The sequence below is a fragment of the Anabrus simplex genome, chromosome 6, assembly GCF_040414725.1.
Source record: "Anabrus simplex isolate iqAnaSimp1 chromosome 6, ASM4041472v1, whole genome shotgun sequence".
NCBI lineage: Eukaryota > Metazoa > Arthropoda > Insecta > Orthoptera > Tettigoniidae > Anabrus > Anabrus simplex.
Genome location: NC_090270.1, coordinates 235,066,267 through 235,090,988, shown reverse-complemented (window position 1 = coordinate 235,090,988; position 24,722 = coordinate 235,066,267). Strand labels below are relative to the sequence as shown.

The following is a 24,722-nucleotide window of genomic DNA, read 5'->3' as shown; positions in this document are numbered from 1 at the left end:
GCAGAAGTTAATCTTATTTTCTTAAATGTAACCTTAATATTTTATCATTTGTCGCTGGACAGATTCTTGTAAAGATGAACTTGTAATATAAGATTTTGGTTTTCTGAAGAACCCATAAATAGGAACCTTGTGGTTCATTTTTCCTATGTTATTCTTTATTGATCATGTTACTTTATTTTAAACTAGCTGATGTACCTATGCTTCGCTATGGGATTCTCAGAAAGACTGACTTGGTGGTTTTCCTAACTGAATTCAACATAGGTCATTACAAAAACGTCAGCAGGAATGTAGCGATTGAAAGCAATGTTATCATATAAAATACTCGATCAAATGAAAGACCGCACACTTTCTTACTTTCAGCGAACAGTACTACGGTGCTGATGTAACAGTCCAAAGTTCCAGAGCTGGAATAACCAGGTCCCAGACTGCCGTGAACACTCCTCTGTCATTATTCTCTTGAATATGCACACTACTCATTCCAATCAGTGCCTCAGAATAGGGATTGAATAGCTCGAATGCTATGATGAACCAGTGTGTAACGTACCAGTAATATCAGAAAATATATTAACCAGAGGAATAGCATGCTAAAGAAGAAATTTATCTAACTCACCAGCTACTTCCCGCCGATATACAGGCAGGTTGTTACACTCGGTACGACCAGGCGAGTTGGCAGTGTGGTTAGGGGCGCGTAGCTGTGAGCTTGCATCCAGGAGATAGTGGATTTGAACCCCACTGCCAGCATCCCTAAAGATGGTATTCCTTGGTTTCCCATTTTCACACCAGTCACACCAGGCTGTACCTTAATTAAAGCCAAGGCCGCTTCCTTCACACCCCTATTCCTTTCCTATCCCATCGTCGCCATAAGACCTACCTGTGTCGGTGCGACGTAAAGCAAATTATAAAAAACCTTGGTATGCTGCAGTAATCCTATCTATCGGGGATGAGTGGAAACAGAAGACAAAAAGCACATCACAACAAACAATGGTCAATGTAATGTTATTGTTGATAAAGTTTATGAGCTTTCTGTATTGCAGGCCTTCACATTAGTTTTCTTTCGACTCTGTGATATTAGGGCGTCTTACAAAATTATTTATATCATAGACTGTAGTTCCTTATTCTCAGACTTTACATACCGATTTTCACTAAATTCTGTTTACCCATTTTCTCGTGACTCGGCGCTGATATGGACTTAGTAACAAAAATCCAAATTCATGAATATCTCTGTGATTATATGCGGTATGGTAACAATGTACAAGACATAAGTGATCGGAAATTTAATAACTTCTTACATAACTATTACTAACTTACGACATAACTAAAGTTATGTTAGTTATGTAGTATTTATCGATACGACCACTAATAACATAAATAACTTCTTTGAAAATTACATTTCAGGTCTTCCCCTAAACCGTCATTTCACTCAGTGTGAATAAAATAATTTATAGCCTAGATTGTAGTGGTTCATCACCCGACTGTACATACCGATTTTCATTAAATTCTCTTCAGCCGTTTTCTCGTGATGCGTGTACATACATACATACATACATACATACAGAAATTATGGAAAAGTAAAAAATGCATTTTGGACATGACCGATACAGAAATACCATTATTTTCAAATTCTGAGCAATGTACAGACAAAACTCTTATTTTATATATATAGATTACATTTCAGGCCTTCCCCTAAACTACCATTTCACTCAGTGTGAATAAAATTATTGATAGCCTAGATTTTAGCAATTTGCATACCAATTTTCGTGAAGATACAACCACTAATATAATAAATATTTGAGAATTAAATTTTAGGCCTTCCCCTAAACTACTACTTCTCTCAGCGTGAATACAATTATGTATAGCCTATATTGTAGCGACTTATTTCCCGTCTTTGTCTACCGATTTCTATTAAGATATGACCACTAATAACATGAATATTTGAAAATTAAATTTTAGGCATTCCCCTAAACTGCCATTTCACTCAGTGTGAATACAATTATTTATGGCCTAGATTATATCGACTTATTACCCCATCTTTGCATAATGATTTTCATTAAGACACGACCACTAGTAACTTAAAAATTTGAGAATTAAATTTGAGGCCTTCCCCTAAACTACCATTTTACTCAGCGTGAATAAAATAATTTATAGCCTAGATTGTAGTGGTTCATCACCCGACTTTACATTCCGATTTTCATTAAATTCTCTTCAGCCGTTTTCTCATGATGCGTGTTCAGACAGACAGACAGACAGACAGACACAGACAGACAGACAGACAGACAGACATTATAGAAAAGTAAAAAAATATATTTCGTTGTTACTTTGGACATGACCGATACAGAAGTACCATTCTCTCCAAATTCTGAGCAATGTACAGACGTAACTCTTATTTTATATATATAGACTAGCTGATGTACCCGTGCTTCGATACGGGATTCTCAGAAAGACTGACTTTGTGGTTTTCTTAACCTGAAATCAACATAGGTCATTACAAAAACGTAAGTATGAATGTAGCGATTAACAGCAATGCTATCATAAAATACTCGATCAAATCAATCAATCAATCAATACTGATCTGCATTTAGGGCAGTCGCCCAGGTGGCAGATTCCCTATCTGTTGCTTTCCTAGCCTTTTCCGAAATGATTTCAAAGAAATTGGAAATTTATTGAACATCTCCCTTGGTAAGTTATTCCAATCCCTAACTCCCCTTCCTATAAATGAATATTTGCCCCAGTTTGTCCTCTTGAATTCCAACTTTATCTTCATATTGTGATCTTTCCTACTTTTATAGACGCCATTCAAACCTATTCGTCTACTAATGTCATTCCACGCCATCTCTCCGCTGACAGCTCGGAACATACCACTTAGTCGAGCAGCTCTTCTTCTTTCTCTCAATTCTTCCCAACCCAAACATTGCAATATTTTTGTAACGCTACTCTTTTGTTGGAAATCACCCAGAACAAATCGAGCTGCTTTTCTTTGGATTTTTTCCAGTTCTTGAATCAGGTAATCCTGGTGAGGGTCCCATACACTGGAACCATACTCTAGTTGGGGTCTTACCAGAGACTTATATGCACTCTCCTTTACATCCTTACTACAACCCCTAAACACCCTCATAACCATGTGCAGAGATCGGTACCCTTTATTTACAATCCCATTTATGTGATTACCCCAGTGAAGATCTTTCCTTATATTAACACCTAGATACTTACAATGATCCCCAAAAGGAACTTTCACCCCATCAACGCAGTAATTAAAACTGAGAGGACTTTTCCTATTTGTAAAACTCGCAACCTGACTTTTAGCCCCGTTTATCAACATACCATTGCCTGCTGTCCATCTCACAATATTTTTGAGGTCACGTTGCAGTTGCTCACAATCTTGTAACTTATTTATCACTCTATGGAGAATAACATCATCCGCAAAAAGCCTTACCTCCGATTCCACTCCTTTACTCATATCATTTATATATATAAGAAAACATAAAGGTCCGATAACACTGCCCTGAGGAACTCCCCTCTCAACTATTACAGGGTCAGACAAAACTTCACCTACTCTAACTCTCTGAGATCTATTTTCTAGAAATATAGCAACCCATTCTGTCACTCTTTTGTCTAGTCCAATTGCACTCATTTTTGCCAGTAGTCTCCCATGATCCACCCTATCAAATGCTTTAGACATGTCAATCGCGATACAGTCCATTTGATCTCCAGAATCCAAGATATCTGCTATATCTTGCTGGAATCCTACAAGTTGAGCTTCAGTGGAATAACCTTTCCTAAAACCGAATTGCCTTCTATCGAACCAGTTATTAATTTCACAAACATGTCTAATATAATCAGAAAGAATGCCTTCCCAAAGCTTACATACAATGCATGTCAAACTTACTGGCCTGTAATTTTCAGCTTTATGTCTATCACCCTTTCCTTTATACACAGGGGCTACTATAGCAACTCTCCATTCATCTGGTATAGCTCCTTCGGCCAAACAATAATCAAATAAGTACTTCAGATATGGTACTATATCCCAACCCATTGTCTTTAGTATATCCCCAGAAATCTGATCAATTCCAGCCGCTTTTCTAATTTTCAACTTTTGTATCTTATTGTAAATGTCATTGTTATCATACGCAAATTTTATTACTTCTTTGGCCTTAGTCTCTTCCTCTATCTCGACATTATCCTTGTAACCAACAATCTTTACATACTGCTGACTGAATACTTCTGCCTTTTGAAGATCCTCACATACACACTCCCCTTGTTCATTAATTATTCCTGGAATGTCCTTCTTGGAACCTGTTTCTGCCTTAAAATACCTGTACATACCCTTCCATTTTTCACTAAATTTTGTATGACTGCCAATTATGCTTGCCATCATGTTATCCTTAGCTGCCTTCTTTGCTAGATTCAATTTTCTAGTAAGTTCCTTCAATTTCTCCTTACTTCCACAGCCATTTCTAACTCTATTTCTTCCGAACCTGCACCTCCTTCTTAGTCTCTTTATTTCTCTATTATAATAAGGTGGGTCTTTACCATTCCTTACCACCCTTAAAGGTACAAACCTATTTTCGCATTCCTCAACAATTTCTTTAAACCCATCCCAGAGTCTGTTTACATTTGTATTTACCGTTTTCCACCGATCATAGTTACTTTTTAGAAACTGCCTCATACCTGCTTTATCAGCCATATGGTACTGCCTAACAGTCCTACGTTTAAGACCTTCCTTTCTATCACATTTATTTTTAACTACCACAAAAACAGCTTCATGATCACTAATACCATCTATTACTTCAGTTTCCCTACAGAGCTCATCTGGTTTTATCAGCACCACATCCAAAATATTTTTCCCTCTGGTTGGTTCCATCACTTTCTGAATCAGCTGTCCTTCCCATATTAACTTATTTGCCATTTGTTGGTCATGCTTCCTGTCGTTCGCATTTCCTTCCCAATTGACATCTGGCAAATTCAGATCTCCCGCTACAATCACATTTCTTTCCATGTCGTTTCCCACATAGCTGACTATCCTATCAAATAATTCCGAATCCGCATCAGTGCTACCCTTTCCCGATCTGTACACTCCAAATATATCAAGTTGCCTATTATCTTTAGAAATGAGCCTTACACCTAGAATTTCATGTGTCTCATCTTTAACTTTTTCGTAGCTTACAAATTCTTCTTTCACCAGAATGAAAACTCCCCCTCCCACCTTTCCTATCCTATCTCTACGATACACACTCCAGTGCCGTGAGAAAATTTCTGCATCCATTATATCATTTCTCAGCCATGATTCAACTCCTATTACAATATCTGGTAAATATATATCTATTAAATTACTTAATTCTATTCCTTTCTTTACAATACTTCTACAGTTCAACACTAACAATTTTATGTCATCCCTACTTGATTTCCAGTTCCCTGTTCCCTTATCACTGCTCCCTAGGCCATCCCGTTTCCCTGAATGTACCTCCCTATTACCCTTCCAAACAAATTTCCTAACTTATACGTACCACTGCGGTTTAAATGAAGGCCATCCGAGCGCAGATCCCTTTCTCCTACCCACCCATTAGGATCTAGAAATTTCACTCCCAGTTTCCCACATACCCACTCCATAGTCTCATTTAAATCCCCAATCAATCCCTCCTACACAGTATTCCACTAATAACAATCTCCGCTTTCTTAAACTTCACCCGTGCTGCATTTACCAGATCCCACACATCTCCAACTATGTTGGTACTTATATCAGCTTGCCTTACGTTGTTGGTACCAACGTGAAACACTACCACCTTCTCCTTCCCCTCCACCCTCTCTTCTACTTTCCTCAACATCTGCCTCAACCTAATTCCTGGATAACATTCTACCCTGGTTCCCTTTCCTCCACACACTTTCCCCACGTGTCTAACGCACGTTTTATCACTTTTAACGAACAGTGCTGCGGTTAGATTGCGGTGCCAATCTAATAGTCCAAAGTTCCAGAGCTGGGATGACCAGGCCGCAGATTGCCATGAACACTCATCTGCCATTATTCCGCTAAATATGCGCACTGTTCACTCCAATCAGCGCCTCAGAGTAGGGATTGAATAGCCCGAATGCTATGATGATCCAGTGTGTTACGTACCAGTAGTATCAGAAAATTTATAAACCAGGGGAATGGCATGCTAAAGAAGAAAGTTATCTAACTCCCCAGCTACTTCCCATCAATATTCAGGCAGGCTGTTACACTCTGTACGACTGGGCGAGTTGAGCGTGTGGTTAGTGGTGCGCAGCTGTGAGCTTGCATCTGAGAGATAGTGGATTCAAACTCCATTGTCGGCAGCGCTGAAGATGGTATTCCGTGGTTTCCCACTTTCACACCAGTCAAATGCTGGGCCTGTACCTTAATTAAGGCCTAAGGCACTCCTAGCCCTTTCCTATCCCATCGCCGCCATAAAACCTATCTATGTCGGTGCGACGTAAATCAAATAAAAAATACTCTGTACGCAGCAGTAATCCTATCTACCGGAGATGAGGGGCAACAGATGATACAAAGCACATCACAACAAACAATGGTCAATGTAATGTTATTGTTGATCAATGTTATGAGCTTTCTATATTGTAGGCCTTCACATTTAGTTTTCTTTCGACTCTGTGATTTGTAAAATATTTTATACCATAAACTTATTCTCCGACTTTACATATCGATTTTCATTAAATACTGTTTACCCATTTTCTGGTTACTCGGCGCTGATATGGACTTAGTAACAAAAATCCAAAATCATGAATATCTTTGTGATCATAGCCAGTACGGTAACAATGTATAAGACATGAATAATAGGAAATTTAATACTATATAACCCTAGTTATGTAGCATTCATCGATTACACCTCTAATAAGAAATATTTCAGAATTACATTTTAGGCCTTCCCCTGAACTACCATTTCACTCAGCGTGAATAAAATAATTTACAGCCTAGACTATAGCGACTTATTTCCTGACTTTGCATACCGATTTTCATCAAGATAGGACTACTAATAACAACAATATTTGAGAAATATATTTTAGGCCTTCCCCTAAACTACCATTTTTCTCAGCGTGAATACAATTATTGATAGCCTAGATTGTAGCAAGTTATTCCCCAACTTTGCATACCCATGTTCTTTAAAATACGACCACTAATAACATAAATAGTTGAGAATTCAATTTTAGGCCTTCCCCTAAACTACCATTTCACTCAGCGTGAGTAAAATGATTTATAGCCTAGATTGTAGAGGCTCATCCCCCGATTTTCATTAGACCACTAATAACATAAATAGTTGAGAATTCAATTTTAGGCCTTCCCCTAAACTACCATTTCACTCAGCGTAACATGATTTATAGCCTAGATTGTAGAGGCTCATCCCCTGACTTCACATACCGATTTTCATTAAATTCTCTTCAACCGTTTTCTCGTGATAGGTATACATACAGACAGACAGACAGACAGACAGAAATTACGGAAAAGTAAAAAATGCATCTTCTTGTTACTGTGGACATGACCAATACAGAAATACCATTCTTTTCAAATTCTGAGCAATGTACAGACAAAACTCTTATTTTATATATATAGATAACATATCAGGCCTCCCCCTAAACTACCATTTCACTCAGAGTGAATAAAATTATTGATGGCCTAGATTATAGCGACTTATTCCACAACTTTGCATACCAATTTTTATGAAGATATGACCACTAATATAATAAATATTTCAGAATTATATTTTAGGCCTCCCCTAAACTACTATTTTTCTCAGCGTGAATACAATTATGTATAGCCTATATTGTAGCGACTTATTTCCCATCTTTGTCTACCGATTTCTATTAAGATACGACCACTTATAACATAAATATTCTAAAATTAAATTTTAGGCATTCCCCTAAACTGCCATTTCACTCAGCGTGAATACAATTATTTATGGCCTAGATTATATCGACTTATTACCCCAACTTTGCATACCAATTTTCATTAAGACGACCACTAATAACATAAATATTTGAGAATTAAATTTGAGACCTTCCCCTAAACTACCATTTCACTCAGCGTGAATACAATAATTTATAGCCTAGATTGTAGTGGTTCATCACCCGACTTTACATTCCAATTTTCATTAAATTCTCTTCAGCTGTTTTCATACATACATACATACATACGTACATACTTACAGACAGACAGACATTACAGAAAAGTAAAAAATACATTTCCTTGTTACTGTGGACATGACCGATACAGAAATACAATTCTTTTCAAATTCTGAGCAATGTACAGACAAAACTCTTATTATATATATATATATAGATTGCTGTTGTTCAATTATGTTAAGCTTTCCTTATCGTGTTAGTAAATGCAGACTGAAGGGTAACTGCTTCCACGTCTTTTTCCCTACAACGTCATGTAAGATTACATCCTCTTAGGGATCCCAGCCCGCTCTTCCCACATCCTTTCTCTAGTTGTCATGTTGGTAATTCTGCTTACCTTTTCTTCTCGCCATGTGTGTGTTTTTGAAACTTGTGATATTACAATTGGTGTCTTATTGGTTGACATATGATCCTTCCAGTTTATTACTTTGATTTAATGTGTTCTTTAAATTAATTTTACCTGCTAAAGGGGGGGGGGGGGGGAGCAGGTGACAGTCTTCATCCATCTCTTGTTAGTCAGAGTAAGAAATGTAAGAGGGGCCACAGTGTTAACTCAAATGCTCAAGGACATATAATACACTATAATGAAAATGGTGGTGGTAGTGATCATTGTTTAAAAGGAAGTACACCTGGGCTACCATCTTCTATTAATGCTCACCAGAGAAGGGAAAAAAGAAGAGGCCTAACACTTTGTAGAATGAAGGTATCGGCAAAAGAAAGGTAAGGGCCATGGAGAGCGTTACAATAAAAGAGATCCTAGCCCTTGCCAAATTAATACCGTCGGGGTTGTAAATAAACAAGAGTTGATCAATGGAGGTCAGACAGAAAGAACAAAGTGAGGAACATGGCACAAGTAAGTGGAAACAATACCAGACTCAGCTATGGCTCTGTGATCAACAATCCACACTCCAAAGTCGAGAGACTTTGGGGTCCCTTACCAGGCGCCTCTTATTACAGGTCGGACTTGTATTCTACTGTCCCCACTCACAAGGGTCAAATGTAGGAACATCTCACTTAAACATGGACAAATCATTTTACAAAGAATACAGCAGGAAAAGAAAGTTTTTCTTTGGCTATCGAGTATTGATACAGTCCACCTTTACCTGCTACATTACCATAAATGACAGTACTCACCATCAGCATCCAAACTCTGAGAGTCAAAAGGGCGTTTTATTTTCATTTTCTCTCCTCTAAAGTTTATGTCATCCAAAATTAATGCTTTCGTTGCTTCACTGGGAGATCGGAACTAAAAAAACAATTGACCAGATTTGATTAATATAGCACAATGATGTAGTAAAATAAAACTAATACTATCACTGTTTACTCATATTTTCATTAATCATATGTTTTATATATATTGTAACCGTATTGGTCAGACATATAATTAATTGAAAATTGGTTTAGGCAGTGGAAACTTTTGTCAAGCTCCTTTGTCCATGACAAAGTCAAGTTGCATCAGATTGCACAACACTTCCGACTTAGTGGTGCAAACATAAGTCCATCATAGCTGGAGAGATCCCCAGAAAGAGAGCGAGCTATGAAAATGCCAATGAAGGAAAACACATAGCAATAACTTCGTCCACTAAAAATGGTCGAAACACGGTAATGCCAACATGCAAGCTTGATTTGTATTGTAAGATTTCGAGATAAGTGCATTCATTAGTAAAGGAAACCTCGGCATGTCATTTGTTTGTATAGTACACCTCTGCCAAAATTATAATTGTTTGTAAAATTTCAATATGTTGAAGATTACGCCACCAGAATATTATATAAGTACCAGTAGCATACCCACGCTAGCTGAGAATGTAGACTCCGGATGGAGGATCCCCGAAAAGGCATTGTATTTGATGGTAAATATCAGATAAACCGCCGATCGATTTGTTTTCTGCACTTAACCAAATTACTTAGAATTCTGAGTTACACGTTTGACCGCATCGCCAGTGTCACAAAACTCGTAGAACGGATGATATGCAAAATTTGGTTGGAGCCGTTCGTCATCTCTTGTTCGTGTTGTGGTAAAATTATAAAAGAGCCTGCACTGATGCAGAAGGGATGACTTGACATGAAATATTGAAGGCAGACACCCAGTCTGCTGTGTGCCCTAGCCTTGCCTGTATTCGGGAGTGCTACTGTACATTTTGTCGACACGCTGTATGGAGGACTATGTTCAAGTTACAGATAAAATTAAATTATTGAAAGTTTGTGAAAATTTGACTAACAGGACGATTGTATTGGTGAACAGGACGATTGTATTGGTGTAAAGGCGACTGCAGGAACTGTATTAGAGTTTCATAAACTGTGTTGGTGAAAGACGCAATTTAACTGAACGTCATTAACATTAGACTTGTTCCAGTGAAGATGATCCCTAGATTATAAAGGTGCTCAAGAGGACCAGAAGAGGATTAGAACCAGTGATCCATGCCAGCACCATGATGGGTTAAGTGTTGCCAGGGGCATTCCCAAGGCCTGAGCCATGGATTTCTCGACATGACGATAAGTACATTAAATATGAAATACTAGCCTTGTAAATGTGGGGTTATTTTACGTAAATATGTAGATCACGTAAGATAGGATAGTAAATGTGAAATGCATGTGTTTTTGAATTAGGGAGAGGCTTGTGAGTGGCCTTCATATTGTATTAAATAATGTTTATCTAGATGGGAACGGAAATTCCGGAATATGGGATAAATTTTCGAGCCTATAAAATGTTAATTTAAAGTAAAGCATGTGCATGGATTTATAGATGAAATATCCAAAAGGTTGAGAGTGCTTTAGATTGAGAGGGTTGAAATAGTTTGTGAATACCAATAAATAATAGTAATAATCATCATCTATAATCATTGCTCCATGCTTGGGTACAATTTGTAACTTTACTGTTAATAATAAAATAAATAAAAATATCTGAATAAATAAAATTACTCAAACACTTAGTAGTATGGGTGCCAGAGTTCACCAGAATGGATCCCTCAAATTTACACAGAGCATGATAATTCTTTATCTCCCAGGGCGGGTACATAAAAGATGCGCACTGGTACATCTGCTTCAGGCCTTACCTAACCTTCTGAAAATGACTAAATAGGTAGGGACTGCACCTAGGTTCATAAATAACTCCACTGATTCTAAAATAACTATATTCTCAATAAAATCCATGTATGAGCACCTCATCAACACACCAAAATACACTTAATAATACACAAACAAAATATTACTGGAAGACTCCATATTTACAACAACAATAAAGAAAACGGTGGGAAAACAGAAGCGAAATAAGCCACCATTTGTGATTAGTCCGTTGAACAATGTACATACTGTATATGTAGTGTACCGGGAAAAAATGTCTGTCTTTGTGGTGCTGACACTAGCTTGAAGAGCATGGACTATTTCTTAAGGTGTGGCATGAAAACATTGGAGTTGGTACAGAGAGGGGTATTAGTTCATTGAACTTAGATTTTTTTGGGAATCTGATTTTATTGTTCATTGAAAACAAATTCATATCACCTTTTGTACAAGTTGAGTTGAAGCGTTGTAGCAGGCTGGAATCTCCGGACTCTGGGATGGTTGCTGGGCATGGCCTGGACAGGAATCACGGCCGTCCTGGATGTGAAGTTCTCGGCGTTCTGGAATTTCTCGAAGTTCTCGAGGATCTGGGAGTTCTTGAATCCATAGGTGCACACGTTGCGGGGTTCGATCTCACACGACAATGTTGATGAAAGGTGAAGTGTGATTCACACACAAGTCCCTCGTATGGCATTCAACTTACTTATAGCACTGTTAAATAAATTAACCTTTAAATATTGGGTTCACTCATTGCAAATGGAGTATGTCAAATGTTAATGAAATTGACACTAGAATCTTGATTCAAACACCTCACTGAATCACAAATGTTCATAAATTATCACTTGAAAGTAAATCGATTGAACTGAATATCTGACCATGTGTTAGATGTCAGCCGAATTAATACTTGAGGAAATAATGTGTAATTTATAATGTCAAGTTCATGACATGAGTTTGTTAACATTAGCATGGCAGACTAGAATGTTCTACTGGGTCACTAATCATTGTCATCACAGTTCCTAACTCACTGATCGTGTCAGTTTATGATTAGAACACAATATTAAGCACAAGATGCACAGTTTATGCAAGTTCAGGACACATCAGTACATTCGTAATAAATTAAGCAACTTAAATGGTACTCGGAAATGTCTTATTCTATCGATAAACAAAATTACGTGCACCTGAAAACTGTTAAGCAATTTCATTAAGTGATCATTGAAGTAAAATTGCACTTGGAAAGGGTCTAACACCGTCCATGAAAAAAGTATAAATTATAAGTTCAATTATGACACTGAAAAGTTCTATGTTCCCTCGGAACTTCACGAGAGTAAAACACAAACTCGGATATGGCATGGGTACTCTATGTTTCCACAGTCTATTACGTCGACATGAGTTTAAACACAAGTCCAGATGCGGCACTCGAAAAATATTTCATGTTCCCACAATTTGTTATGAAACATAAGTTTGAACATAATACTCTGAAATACTCTAAGTTTCCACAGTTCGTCACGAAACACAAGTTCAATGTGGTACTTGGAAAATTACAACACTTATAAGACAAGTTTTATGTTCCACAGCTTGTCGCAAAACACAAGTTCACATGACACACTCGGAAAATTTCTATGTCCCCAAAGTCTGTCTACGAAATAAAAGTTCAAATGTAGCACTTGGAAAAGTTACGGCACTCACGGGAGAAATTCTAAGTACCTTCAGTTAGTCACTGAAACAGAAGTCCTAACATGGCACTTGAAGAAAATTAAAGTTCCAACTCCGCTGGAACCGGACACTCAAATTGCAAAGACTCGTCCGACCATAGGTTCGGTCCGCACTTGTAGAGCTCCACCCGTCACCAGTGTCTCAGAGACGGTGGAGTAACACACACTGAATCTGTAGTCCGGATCGCCCTCCTTTTATACCAGATATTGTGACGAAGCGCCTAGAACGCGGGTATTATCCACCTATATAACTCCCAAAGTATACGGAGGATCTTCGAGAATTTGACAGAGTGCATCTATTATGATGGCCTCCAAGTTGGCGCTGTCAAAACAACATTTTAACGCTAAATAGACTTTTGCACATGGGCCAGGACATTACCGTATATGGTCATGCTTGGCTGTGTGGAGCTCATTCAAAGCGGCTACGTCACGGCTGAGTACATCAGCGAGTTCGGCGGGCTTCCTATCTTCCACCTCGCGCGAAGTTCAACACACATACTTTGAACTTCTTTTACATAGCGGCGTTTCCGGTACAGTAGATAAGAACTCTTCACTGTCTCTATCAACACGACTTGCCGATTTTCATAATCGGCACTTATAATATCACACAGATACTGTACCTCGTAATACTGTGTTCACTGACTTTAACACTTGTTGTAAAGATATATACATTTGAGCAACACACGCTTATCATTCCAACACATAAATTATGGGAATTCTGAGATATAGCACCTCCCAGCTTTCAGAAACATGTAATACCAGACCATCACAAGTGATACAATACCAAGTGTGTACGCACTCCACAGTTGTAGGTCATTCACGTTCCACAAACATAATAAGACTACGTTCTACAAACTTTTGAAGTCCAGTCCAGTATATTGTAGCCGTGTCACTCCAGTACCGTATATCCAGTTTCACTCACGTATCCATGTCTTCCCTACTTCATTCCCGTACAGTGTGTCCTTCCCGCCGTTTGATCACATGCTAAACAGACATCAGCATTCCCCTTCCTCGCACATATTCCATCTGGATTCATCCTGGCCATCCAATCATGAGTAGATCCACATGTCAAGACCATGCCCTGAATCTCTTCCAGTGTCATAAGGCAATCACAAGATCAACAAACTCTAGGGTGTCTCACATGACTCATCGGAGATTTCCGACCACAACAAGAAGTCCATCTCATCAAACACAGGGATATACACATGACTCATCCAAATTTTCCAAGTTCATTATAGCAATGTTTTCCCAGCCATTGTACAAACAAATTACTCATACCACATATGGAGACCTCCAAGCTTACAAATATTAATGACAAAATATACAAATGGAATACTGACAATAACTGACAATAATAATAATAATAATAATAATAATAATAATAATAATAATAATAATAATAATAAATCAAATACTGACATAATATCTCTCACTTCTACATAGAGTGCGAGGGTGTGATATATGTACTAACACAGGGTAAAATACAGACTTGTTTTATTGAAGATTTCAAACTGTAAAATTAGTACCTTTCTTTATATGGAATATTCAATCTATATTGGTAACGCATGACGGTAGTGTCTTCAAAATGCCAGTATTGGTATGATAATCATGGGGGTAGCAATGCACTCTGATTTTAAACTAAATTTGCATGAATAGAAGATAGAGATGGCTGTATCAATTTGTGTGATATGTGACAACCCGGGACTCGAACGGACGTCCTTCCATTTTAGATAGGGTTTTCCTTCTATGTCAAGAAATATATACTTTTCTTTTAAATTAGAATAACGTTATGGCTACGTTCAGATCCATGTGAGATTTTTTATTTGCATTCAGATTTGTAGGAAAACCATAGGCTGATTTTTCTGTGCGATCAACTAGTTGTGAAACTGGGTATTCCATGTATGTGGATGTAACAGTGATAAGATTAACAGTGGCTTGATATGAGTTAAGAGTAGTAAATGGGCAGAGAATGAATAAGCGAATGAAGCTTTTGAATGTGATAAGAGGATATTGGGTGAAATTATATATATTTACCATGATGTTTTCTCAGGGAGACTGACTGCCTCGCTTTGAGAATGTTTAAAATGAAGGGTCTTCAGCCAGCATTTACAAGCACGGCTCTGCGATGTTATGATTTATGATCTGTTGAGAGGGTAAACCTGGCCGCTCTCGTAAGAAAGAATTCTGCCAAGAGTATTGTTCAAGCCTGTGCACCATTATGGAGAAACTTAGGGGTTCGCAAAAATACGATCGCATTTAGAAGATTTCCTTTTCATTCTTTCATGATTATTTCTATAAAGAAATTGAGCAATGGGAATGCCAGAATAGTATTGTTTGTTGACCTTTTGAATAATTTAGACAGGGATTTTCTGAGACCCATTTGTCAGTGGCATCCTGGAGACCGCTGGTTCGAAGTCCAAGGCAAACCCTGGATTTTCCGTCACACACAAAGTTTTCTTTTTTGTTCCATGAAATACAGCCAGTCGTATGTGTTTATTGTTTACACTTCTGTTTGTAATGTGTATACATAATTTTTGAATGTGTTCTTTGAGATTTATTTCAGGTTTGATGTCTGAATTCGAGAACGGGTTCTGCCTCGTGATTTGGTCATCGGGTTCACTGCAATGTGGGTTCGATTCCGGACCCGACATCTGTTTAATTTTGTTGTTGGTTTCAATATTGTCTACCAGTGCTAACTTATTATTTTTGTTTACTAATTAGGAGTGTAGTTAATTAGTTAGGCAACCACTTAAAGTTGTCTCCGATTTTTGCATAGATGGTGAGTTTCTTCTAACAGTGAAGAAAGTCTTTGATGAGTACTGTCGCATTTACAAGGATATTCCTGTACCTAAGAATATTTCGAATTAGTGTGTGTTTAATGATCTAGGTGTATTCGTCGTCATGTCGTAAAAAGAAAAGAACGTTCAATTTGATTTAAGTTTATTTTTCAATGAACGGAGTCATATCTCTGAATCTATGTATTTAGTCCACTTAACATTGTACAGTTTTATTGACTGTAGTGCTATTCAGGGTTACATTGAATTTATTTTTATATTTTATCAAGGTATATTAAATGGGGTTTTAAAGTTTGTCTGCTTATCATTTGCCATAGTTAAATGTATCCTAGTTTTCCTCTCTTCACTTATGCCTTTAAGTTAGTTTAGTGTTGTATTTTTCATATAATGCCATGAACGCTCTGTGGCCCTAGGAAGCCGGATTGTGTATTTTGGAATGGAGGGAGTACAGTTGATTCTTGCATGGTCAGAAGAGCTTTTGTTCACCCATCAGTTTGGATTTTACTTTTCCTTCACTTTCCAGATGAGGTGGCATTTGACTCTAGACTGTAAAGGTCCCATACCATCGATCACCATGGCGTATGATCCTGTATGGTGGTAGCCCGGTGGTGGAAAAATAATTCACACAGGCTGCCCCGACTTGCCTGTGTAGCAGAAAATGTGTTTAACATACCTGCTACGAGTGCCTCCAGCGAGAGAGTCTTCAGCTGCTCGGGAAATGTAACCAGCGAAAAACGTTCCCGTCTTGTGGCGCAAAGACTTAATGACCTCATATAATACACACAAACGATAATGTGTCCATGCATTAAGTGGACAGTGTTATGCAATGATAGACCAAGTGACAAAATTAATATTTTGAGAAAACGGCGTTTTTGCGAATGCTTAAAGAAAAATTATCTACCTCGTGCATTTTTCTATGAATCAAATCTTATTATATTCACATAGCACCATATTTTATTTTTCCAAAATACTATGAGCAAATACCTGATTTGGGTATTTTATTTTGACAAAAATGCGTCTTATAGTCTGCAGGTGATTTGAGAATTTCTATAATACAATCAGAGTCCAAGCGCCAGGTGGCATTCAGTCCACAAATATGAAACAGATTAATACAGAACTAGAACGACATTTCTACATGAAAAAACTATCAAGCACAATATCACAGTACAAAATTGTTAATATTTTACATTGTATAGTTAATAATAATATTTTATAAACATCCATTGCCATATTCATTATAGTGTATGAACTTCACAACTAAATGATGCAAATTAAAAAATTAAAATAAACGTAAGGAAAGGAGTCAATTTCACCTTCTCAAACGACTTCACAAGTTATTTTGAAATCAGGCTTTCCTAAAAACGCCTTCGATAATGGCAGAAGAATGAACTAACTTTTGATAAAACTCCAAACAATCTTTAGGGATCAAGTTAAACGTGGACATCCGAACATGTAATTTTTCTGAGCTTATTGGTTTTCTTTCAGGCCACAGTTTAAGCAGTTTTCTAGAGAAATGTAGGCTGTCACCAACAGATTTTCAATCAGTCCTTTTTCCAATGTTTATTTCCGTGTAGGTTTCCTGTCTTAGATCACTTTTCACAAAAACTGACAGAGGCTCTGATTTCCTGTGCTGGATTTCCTTGAACAGTAACCAGTTTACCTTTTCACCCTCAATGCTTTTCTTCCTGTTGGTGATCGCGCCTTCTATTGCCGATGTACCTACAAAATCTTCCTTTACCATTTGGGGGACTTGTAAAGGATTTCTCTTTCTGCAAGAGTTAATTATTTTAATGTAATCTTCTGGCACATAGAGACGTTGCTGGAACTTTAATGCAGACTCAGTATCACCAAAGTCCGAGTGATTTTTCAGAAAACTGTGCCCAGGAAGGAGAAAGCGTCGAGTGATAGTCAGTAGGCTAGGATGTTCTAGAATAGTTTCCAGAAAAAAAGCAATTTTTATATTTCGATTCTGGCCCCCAAATGAATCTGACCAGAGAATCAAATGTGTTGTGTCTGGAGATACATGAGCCAGTATGTGTTTTCTTAAACAAGATCCAATTTCTTGGGCTCCTCTTCCAGCATCTCCTTTCACCCACACATAACAAAATCCTTTGTCCTTAGAATCATGAATACCGCAATTATACAACCAAGGTTGGCATTTATAAAAGACTATATTTGTTGTCACCCGGCGGTCCCGGGTTCGATTCCCGGACGGGTCAGGGGTTTCTTCCTTTTCTTGGTCGGCCATCAGAAATAGCACCGCTAGTGTCCAATTCCATCTCCACATCTGATGTCCCAGTGCCTCCTTGTGAGGCAAAATTATTGCAGGTGCCGGTTTCCAGCATTTCGACACAATTTTGGCATTACATATTTCCTGATGTGCCAGGAAGTATTTCATTTCTTTTAACACATACATCTTCCCCATAGTGGCTTATTTCCCCAATATTCCCTAATTTTGTTTCTATTAATTCACGCAACTCAAGGGTGGACACTTTGATTTCAACAGATTCCTGAGCTGTTCTGTCGGAACTATTACCGGCACTCAAATGTGACATTAAATCATCAAATGTGACGACTTCAGTCGAACAATTTGTGCATTGTTTTCCAACTGGAAGTGAAATATAACGAGGAAGAAGGTCCTGGTTGACTGAAGGTGAAAATGTATTAAATGTATTACTTTCACAGTGAATCATGTCCATTTTAGGTCGATCAAATTGATCGTGTAAATCAGAACCACCTCCGCCGTGTTCAGTAGGTATAAGAAAATTGGTTTGAAATTGTTGTGCGTGATTAGCATACTCTTTGTCAGAAGGTGCATCTTGTAGAGATGCCTAAAACAGATATTGAAAAGCATTAAATATCCGATTATAAACCATTGTACTCCATCCGTTTTAATAGGAATATGAAACATCTAACTCACCGTTTTCATAACAGTTATTTCTAATGCTTCTATCATCATCTTTCATCTTGAAGGATGCATGTTTAGAGCTTACTAGGAGATTTGTAAATACTGCAGCAGTTGTTAAACCATACAGAAGTTTGATTATAAAGAAGGAAATACTCATTCTTAGACACACAAACCCGCCCAAATATACTGCAGCTGCTAAACAATTCCGATGCCGAATACAATATTAAGTAAAAGAATCTTCATTCTTAAATCAAAAGCCCGCCAGAATTAAGCATCAACATCAAGAACCAATGCATTTATAGACCAAGTGACAGCTTTAGTCTATAATTGCAGAATGTTTAGTAGGTTGGTCTACTATTGCCTTTTAAGATGATACTTGGTCTTCATATGCAAAACACAGTAATGGACTTAGATCGTGTGTCGCTTAGGTTTTTCTATTTTACGGGAAAATTTACTGAAGAAAGTTGGCATTTCTTATTTTTATATTGAAGTTTGAAGTCTTGGCCACCAGAATGCAGGAAAAGCCTGAAATGAGCAAATTGTCACTTGGTCTACGAATGCATAACTACATCCAAATATTGGTATGCAGTATGTACAGCTTGAGGTGACCACAAACTAAGAGAGCAAGTGGCAAAATTACACTTCAGAGAACCTACTTTTCATTAAGTAACTATTTTTGACAGAGAGAAATATTATTTGTTAATTAGTAACATACGACGTCTGAATTACGGAATCAATTTGAACATAACTTTCTAATGGCTAACATAATACAAAATAACCATATTGAACCCAACTGGTCCAAGAATGATTGTGCTGACGAATCCTAAATACATTCTGGCATGTAACAACCACTTTCCTTCTGTCAGCCTTCATGTGAGTCTCATATCAGCACAATGAAGGAGCAAACATTGATTAAAGAAGCAGGAAGACCGTCCGTCCGTCCCTCCCTCCCTCTCTCCCTCTGTCCATCCATGAAGTAAAAAGAAAACTTGAAAAAATCTTCATCAATAATAACAAAAACACTTCTCCTAAAAATTATAATATTAATAATAATAATAATTTTAATAAATTAATTAATGACAATAAACTCATTTTAGATCTTAAAAAGAAAATCAATGACAATAACCTCATTATTACCAAATATGATAAAGGCAACACCACCGTCATAATGGAAAAAACTGACTACATAGCTAAAACTAAAAATTTCTTCAATGACTTCTTTTTCTATAGAAAAAAAGACCCAACCAATAAAATCCAATGCCTACTGAAACAAACCTTAAAAACACTTCCTTTCTCCTCACTGATCAAGAAAAAACTAAATTAATTAACATGAACCCAGGCCTACCCACTGCCAAAGCCCTCCCAAAAATTCATAAAACCAACATTCCCATCCGTCCAATAATCAATTACAGACCCAGTCCCTTATACAATACTTCTAAATTCATCCAAACATTTTTACTAAAAAACTTTCGATTTTTATCCAACAAATCTATCAAAAGCACTTCTGAATTAATTGACAAATTAAAGAACTTTGACATCCAACCAAACTTTCCTCTCCATTCTTTTGACATCATAAACATGTACCCTAGTATTCCAATTTCCAAATTATTCCCCATAATAAACAACAACTTAAACAAATTCAGTAATCTGAGTAAACTAGAAATTCAAGACTTCATGTCAATCATAAAATTGGTTCTCAACAATAATTATTTTACCTTTGACAACACCATTTATCTATTTAAAGATAAAAATTTCATTGTTCCGTATTGAAATTATTGATGTTAAAAATTAAATAATTGAAAAGGAGGTTCAACCTATTCAATACTTAAAAGAAAGAAATGCAGTAATCACATTCTTATTTAAATGGGACCGGTTTCGACCTTAGTCCAGGTCATCATCAGCCGTAAAAACATGTACAATGTTTATGAATATTGGAGGTCAGTTTCACACTCTGATAGGCACAAAGACACGACACCACATTCTGTCATGCACAAAGTCACAACACTATCAACTAATATACGAAGATCAAAAATAACTTGAAGTCGCAGACGAATAGATTTGTAGTAGAAAGCTGCCAGCTCCTGGTGATCAGCGCGGCACATTCAAGGAAGTACTTCCGCAACTGTGACAATTTCTGGACCTTCAAAACATTCTCCACTCTACTTTGGCGTTCGACCGCAGCGCATGACCTTGAATTCCATTCGGAATTGCTAGGCGGGCAATAATTCCATTGTGGAGTTTTACCTCCTGTATGCAGTTATCAGACTGTGCCTCTTATATAGGGCTTCTGATAAGTTCACCTGCATACGCCGCAGCATCAGTGGGTAGGGTCGGATACATACCACTCTGATGAGTCTAGTGTCAGACCTAAGACAAAACGCTGGTTAATAGAGCAAACGCCTGAAAAGCCTTACATCTGGTGTGGTTTTATTTTTTTTACTGGAGAGTGTATCGTAGAGATAGGATATGAATGGTGAGAGAGAGAATATTAATTCTGGTGAAAGAAGAATTTGTATGCTACGAAAAAGTTAAAGATGAGAAACATGAAATTCTAGGTGTAAGGCTCATTTCTAAAGAGAATAGGCAACCTGATGTCTGTGGAGTGTACAGAGTGGGAAAGAGTAGCGCTGACGTGAATTCAGAATTATTTGATAAGATAATCAGCTATGTGGGAAACGACATGGAAAGAAACGAGATTGTAGCAGGAGATCTGAACTTACCAAATATCAATTGGGAAGGAAACGCGAACGACAGGTAGCATGACCAACAAATGGCAAATAAATGAATATGGGAAGGACAGCTGATTCAGAAAATGATGGAACCAACTAGAAGGACAAATATCCTGCAAGTGGTGCTGGTAAAACCAGATGAGCTCTATAGAGAAACCGAAGTAATAGATGGCATTAATGATCATGAAGCTGTTTTGGTCGTAGTTAAAAATAAATGTGATAGAAAGGAAGGTCTTAAAAGTAGGACTATTAGGCAGTACCATATGGCTGATAAAGCAGGCATGAGGCAATTTCTAAAACGTAACTATGATCGGTGGAAAACGTTAAATAAAAATGTAAACAGACTCTGGGATGGGTATAAAGCGATTGTTGAGGAATGTGGAAACAGGTTTGTACCTTTAAAGGTGGTAAGGAATGGTAAAGACCCACCTTATTATAATAGAGAAACAAAGAGACTAAGAAGGAGGTGCATTTTGGAAAGAAATAGAGTTAGAAATGGCTGTGGAAGTAAGGAGAAATTGAAGGAACTTACTACGAAATTGAATCTAGCAAAGAAGTCAGCTAAGGATAACATGATGGCAAGCATAATTGGCAGTCATACAAATATTAGTGAAAAATAGAAGGGTATGTATAGGTATTTTAAGGCAGAAACAGGTTCCAGGAAGGACATTCCAGGAATAATTAATAAACAAGGGGAGTGTGTATGTGAGGATATTCAAAAGGCAGAAGTATTCAGTCAGCAGTATGTAAAGATTGTTGGTTACAAGGATAATGTCCAGACAGGGGAGGAGACTAATGCTAAAGAAGTATTAAAATTTACATTCGATAACAATGACATTTACAATAAGATACAAAAGTTGAAAACTAGAAAAGCGGCTGGAATTTATATTTCTAGGGATATACTAAAGATAATGGGTTGGGATATAGTACCATACCTAAAGTACTTATTTGATTATTGTTTGGTTGAAGGAGCTATACCAAATGAATGGAGAGTTGCTACAGTTGCCCCTGTGCATAAAGGAAAGGGTGATAAACATAAAGCTGAAAATTACAGGCCAGTAAGTTCGACATGCGTTGCATGTAAGCTTTGGAAAGGCATTCTTTCTGCTTATATTAGTCATGTTTGCAAAATTAATAATTGGTTCTGTTACGGGGTTACCCGTGGAATGCAGAGGTGAAAGAAGGTGCAGGCTGGAATGGGTCTAACTACAAAGCCAAGAAATGAATTAAAATTTCATTAAAGGTTATATTTTCAAAACAGCCAAACTTAACAGTTTTGATATAGAATTTCCAACTTTAACCAATAACAACAAGTAATAAGGTACCAGTAACAAAATTTAAGTCTAGGAACAACAAGATTTGGTGGTATAACAGAACTTAGGCTTCAAGCCTTCACTTTACATTTTCTGAGCTCTCAGCTCCCAAACACATATTTACCAAAGGGCAGAAAACCCCTAATAACATGGAGCACTTGCTCCCACCTTTGAATATCAAGCCTCTCTGAGGCACTTTTACCACAAATAAAAGAGCTAACCCGCTCTCAATTTTTCAGGCTTATAAAGGTAATACCAGACTTTTACACATGATTGCCATCAAGGCACAACTTACAATAAAACAGGGGTATCTTGTACCCAATCTGTTGGGCCTTCATCGAAAAAGAATAGGTTAAGTAATTGGCCCAAAATGCAAAACTGAATGGAGGCATAAATTTGCACTCCTACATGAAACTTCTTAAAACCTAAGAGGCACTAGGCCGATGAAGCAGAGGCTATTCCCAAACTATGGAGGTGACTCGTATACAGAATAAATTTAATACATTACGGAATAGTAGAAGAACAGTTAAGAAAACGAAGGTCACCTCGAATTCAAAATGAAGGGGAGCTGGAGAGGGTAAAGCACTCTCTATCCCCGATTTTCAGTTAAAGTTATATGAAGATTTACAAAATTTTACATGTTTAAGAGATAGGTTACATAATAAAAAGGTTTCGGACCTTCTCCGAGGGTTAAACTGCTGAGCTAGCAAGAAAATAAAGATGTTAAACGGCCATTACCTTTGTGAAGCGCTGCTGCCCGAAGGAAGAGGCGCTACCCGCCCCCTGCTACACTTCCATACACTAGGCTAGACGTTGTTCGAGTGGCCCAGAGACAGGAAAATCAGCAGTTTTTATACTCTCAGGGAAGATTCAAGACCTTTCATGAATAATTAAGACACACCCACAGGCGTTTATTGGGTAGCTTACAGTTACACATCCAAACTGAAGAAGAAAGACACGATTGGTCAAAAATTAATTACAGAAATTCTGGATTGGCTAAGTTCAAAACTGGCAGAAAGAAAAGATTTATATTGCCAACCCACAAATGAAAAAACGAAATTTAGTAAAGAACAAACTTATGAATACAAAATTTCTTCAAATAAAGTTCTTCCACTTCGCACCAGGGTGCACGGTCATAGTTTTTGTAGAGACATCTATCAGAGAATGTCCACACTTCTTGATCAATAGAAGACAAAACAAGTTGAACTCCACACAGTACTGACAACTTTGTAATCACAAAATTTATGGTAGTGACATCTTCTGAGCAAACTTATGAGTTGATACAGTTGTTAAAGTTCAGAGTTTCTCCTGTAGAGGAGTACTTTAAGGCGGAAAATTCAAATGTGCGGTGTAGAGGTACAGGTACAGGTTCGATAGAAGGCAGTTCGGTTTTAGGAAAGGTTATTCCACTGAAGCTCAACTTGTAGGATTCCAGCAAGATATAGGAGATATCTTGGATTTAGGAGGTCAAATGGACTGTATCACGATAACCTGTGTAAAGCATTTGATAAGGTGGATCATGGGAGACTACTAGCAAAAATGTGTGCAACTGGACTAGACGAAAGAGTGACTGAATGGGTTGCTATATTTCTAGAAAATAGATCTCAGAGAATTAAAGTAGGCGAAGCTTAATCAGACCCTGTAATAATTAAGAGGGGAATTCCTCAAGGCAGTATTATTGGACCTTTATGTTTTCTTATATAAAAGAAATGATATGAGTAAACAAGTGGAATCAGAGGTAAGGATTTTGCAGATGATGTTATTCTGTACAGAGTAATAAATAAGTTTCAAGATTGTGAGCAACTGCAACGTGACCTCGATAATGTTGTTAGATGGACAGCAGGCAATGGTATGTTGATAAACAGGGTTAAAAGTCAGGTTGTGAGTTTTACAAATAGGAAAAGTCCTCTCAGTTTTTATTACTGCGTTGATGGGGTGAAAGTTCCTTTTGGGGATCATTATAAGTATCTAGGTATTAATATAAGGAAAGATCTTCATTGGGGTAATCATATCAATGGGATTGTAAATAAAGGGTACAGATCTGTGCACATGGTTATGAGGGTGTT

General features: G+C 37.4%; 1 protein-coding gene across 1 annotated transcript in view; it reads right to left on the bottom strand.

Annotated features, from left to right (window-relative positions):
• The window catches only part of LOC136875948 (uncharacterized), a 168,581-nt gene that overhangs the window by 83,924 nt on the left and 59,935 nt on the right, over nucleotides 1-24,722 (bottom strand). Inside the window, exon 6 of the mRNA XM_067149567.2 lies at nucleotides 9,277-9,388. Coding sequence (XP_067005668.2) covers nucleotides 9,277-9,388 — 112 coding nt within the window. The remainder of the gene's footprint in view (nucleotides 1-9,276; nucleotides 9,389-24,722) is intronic.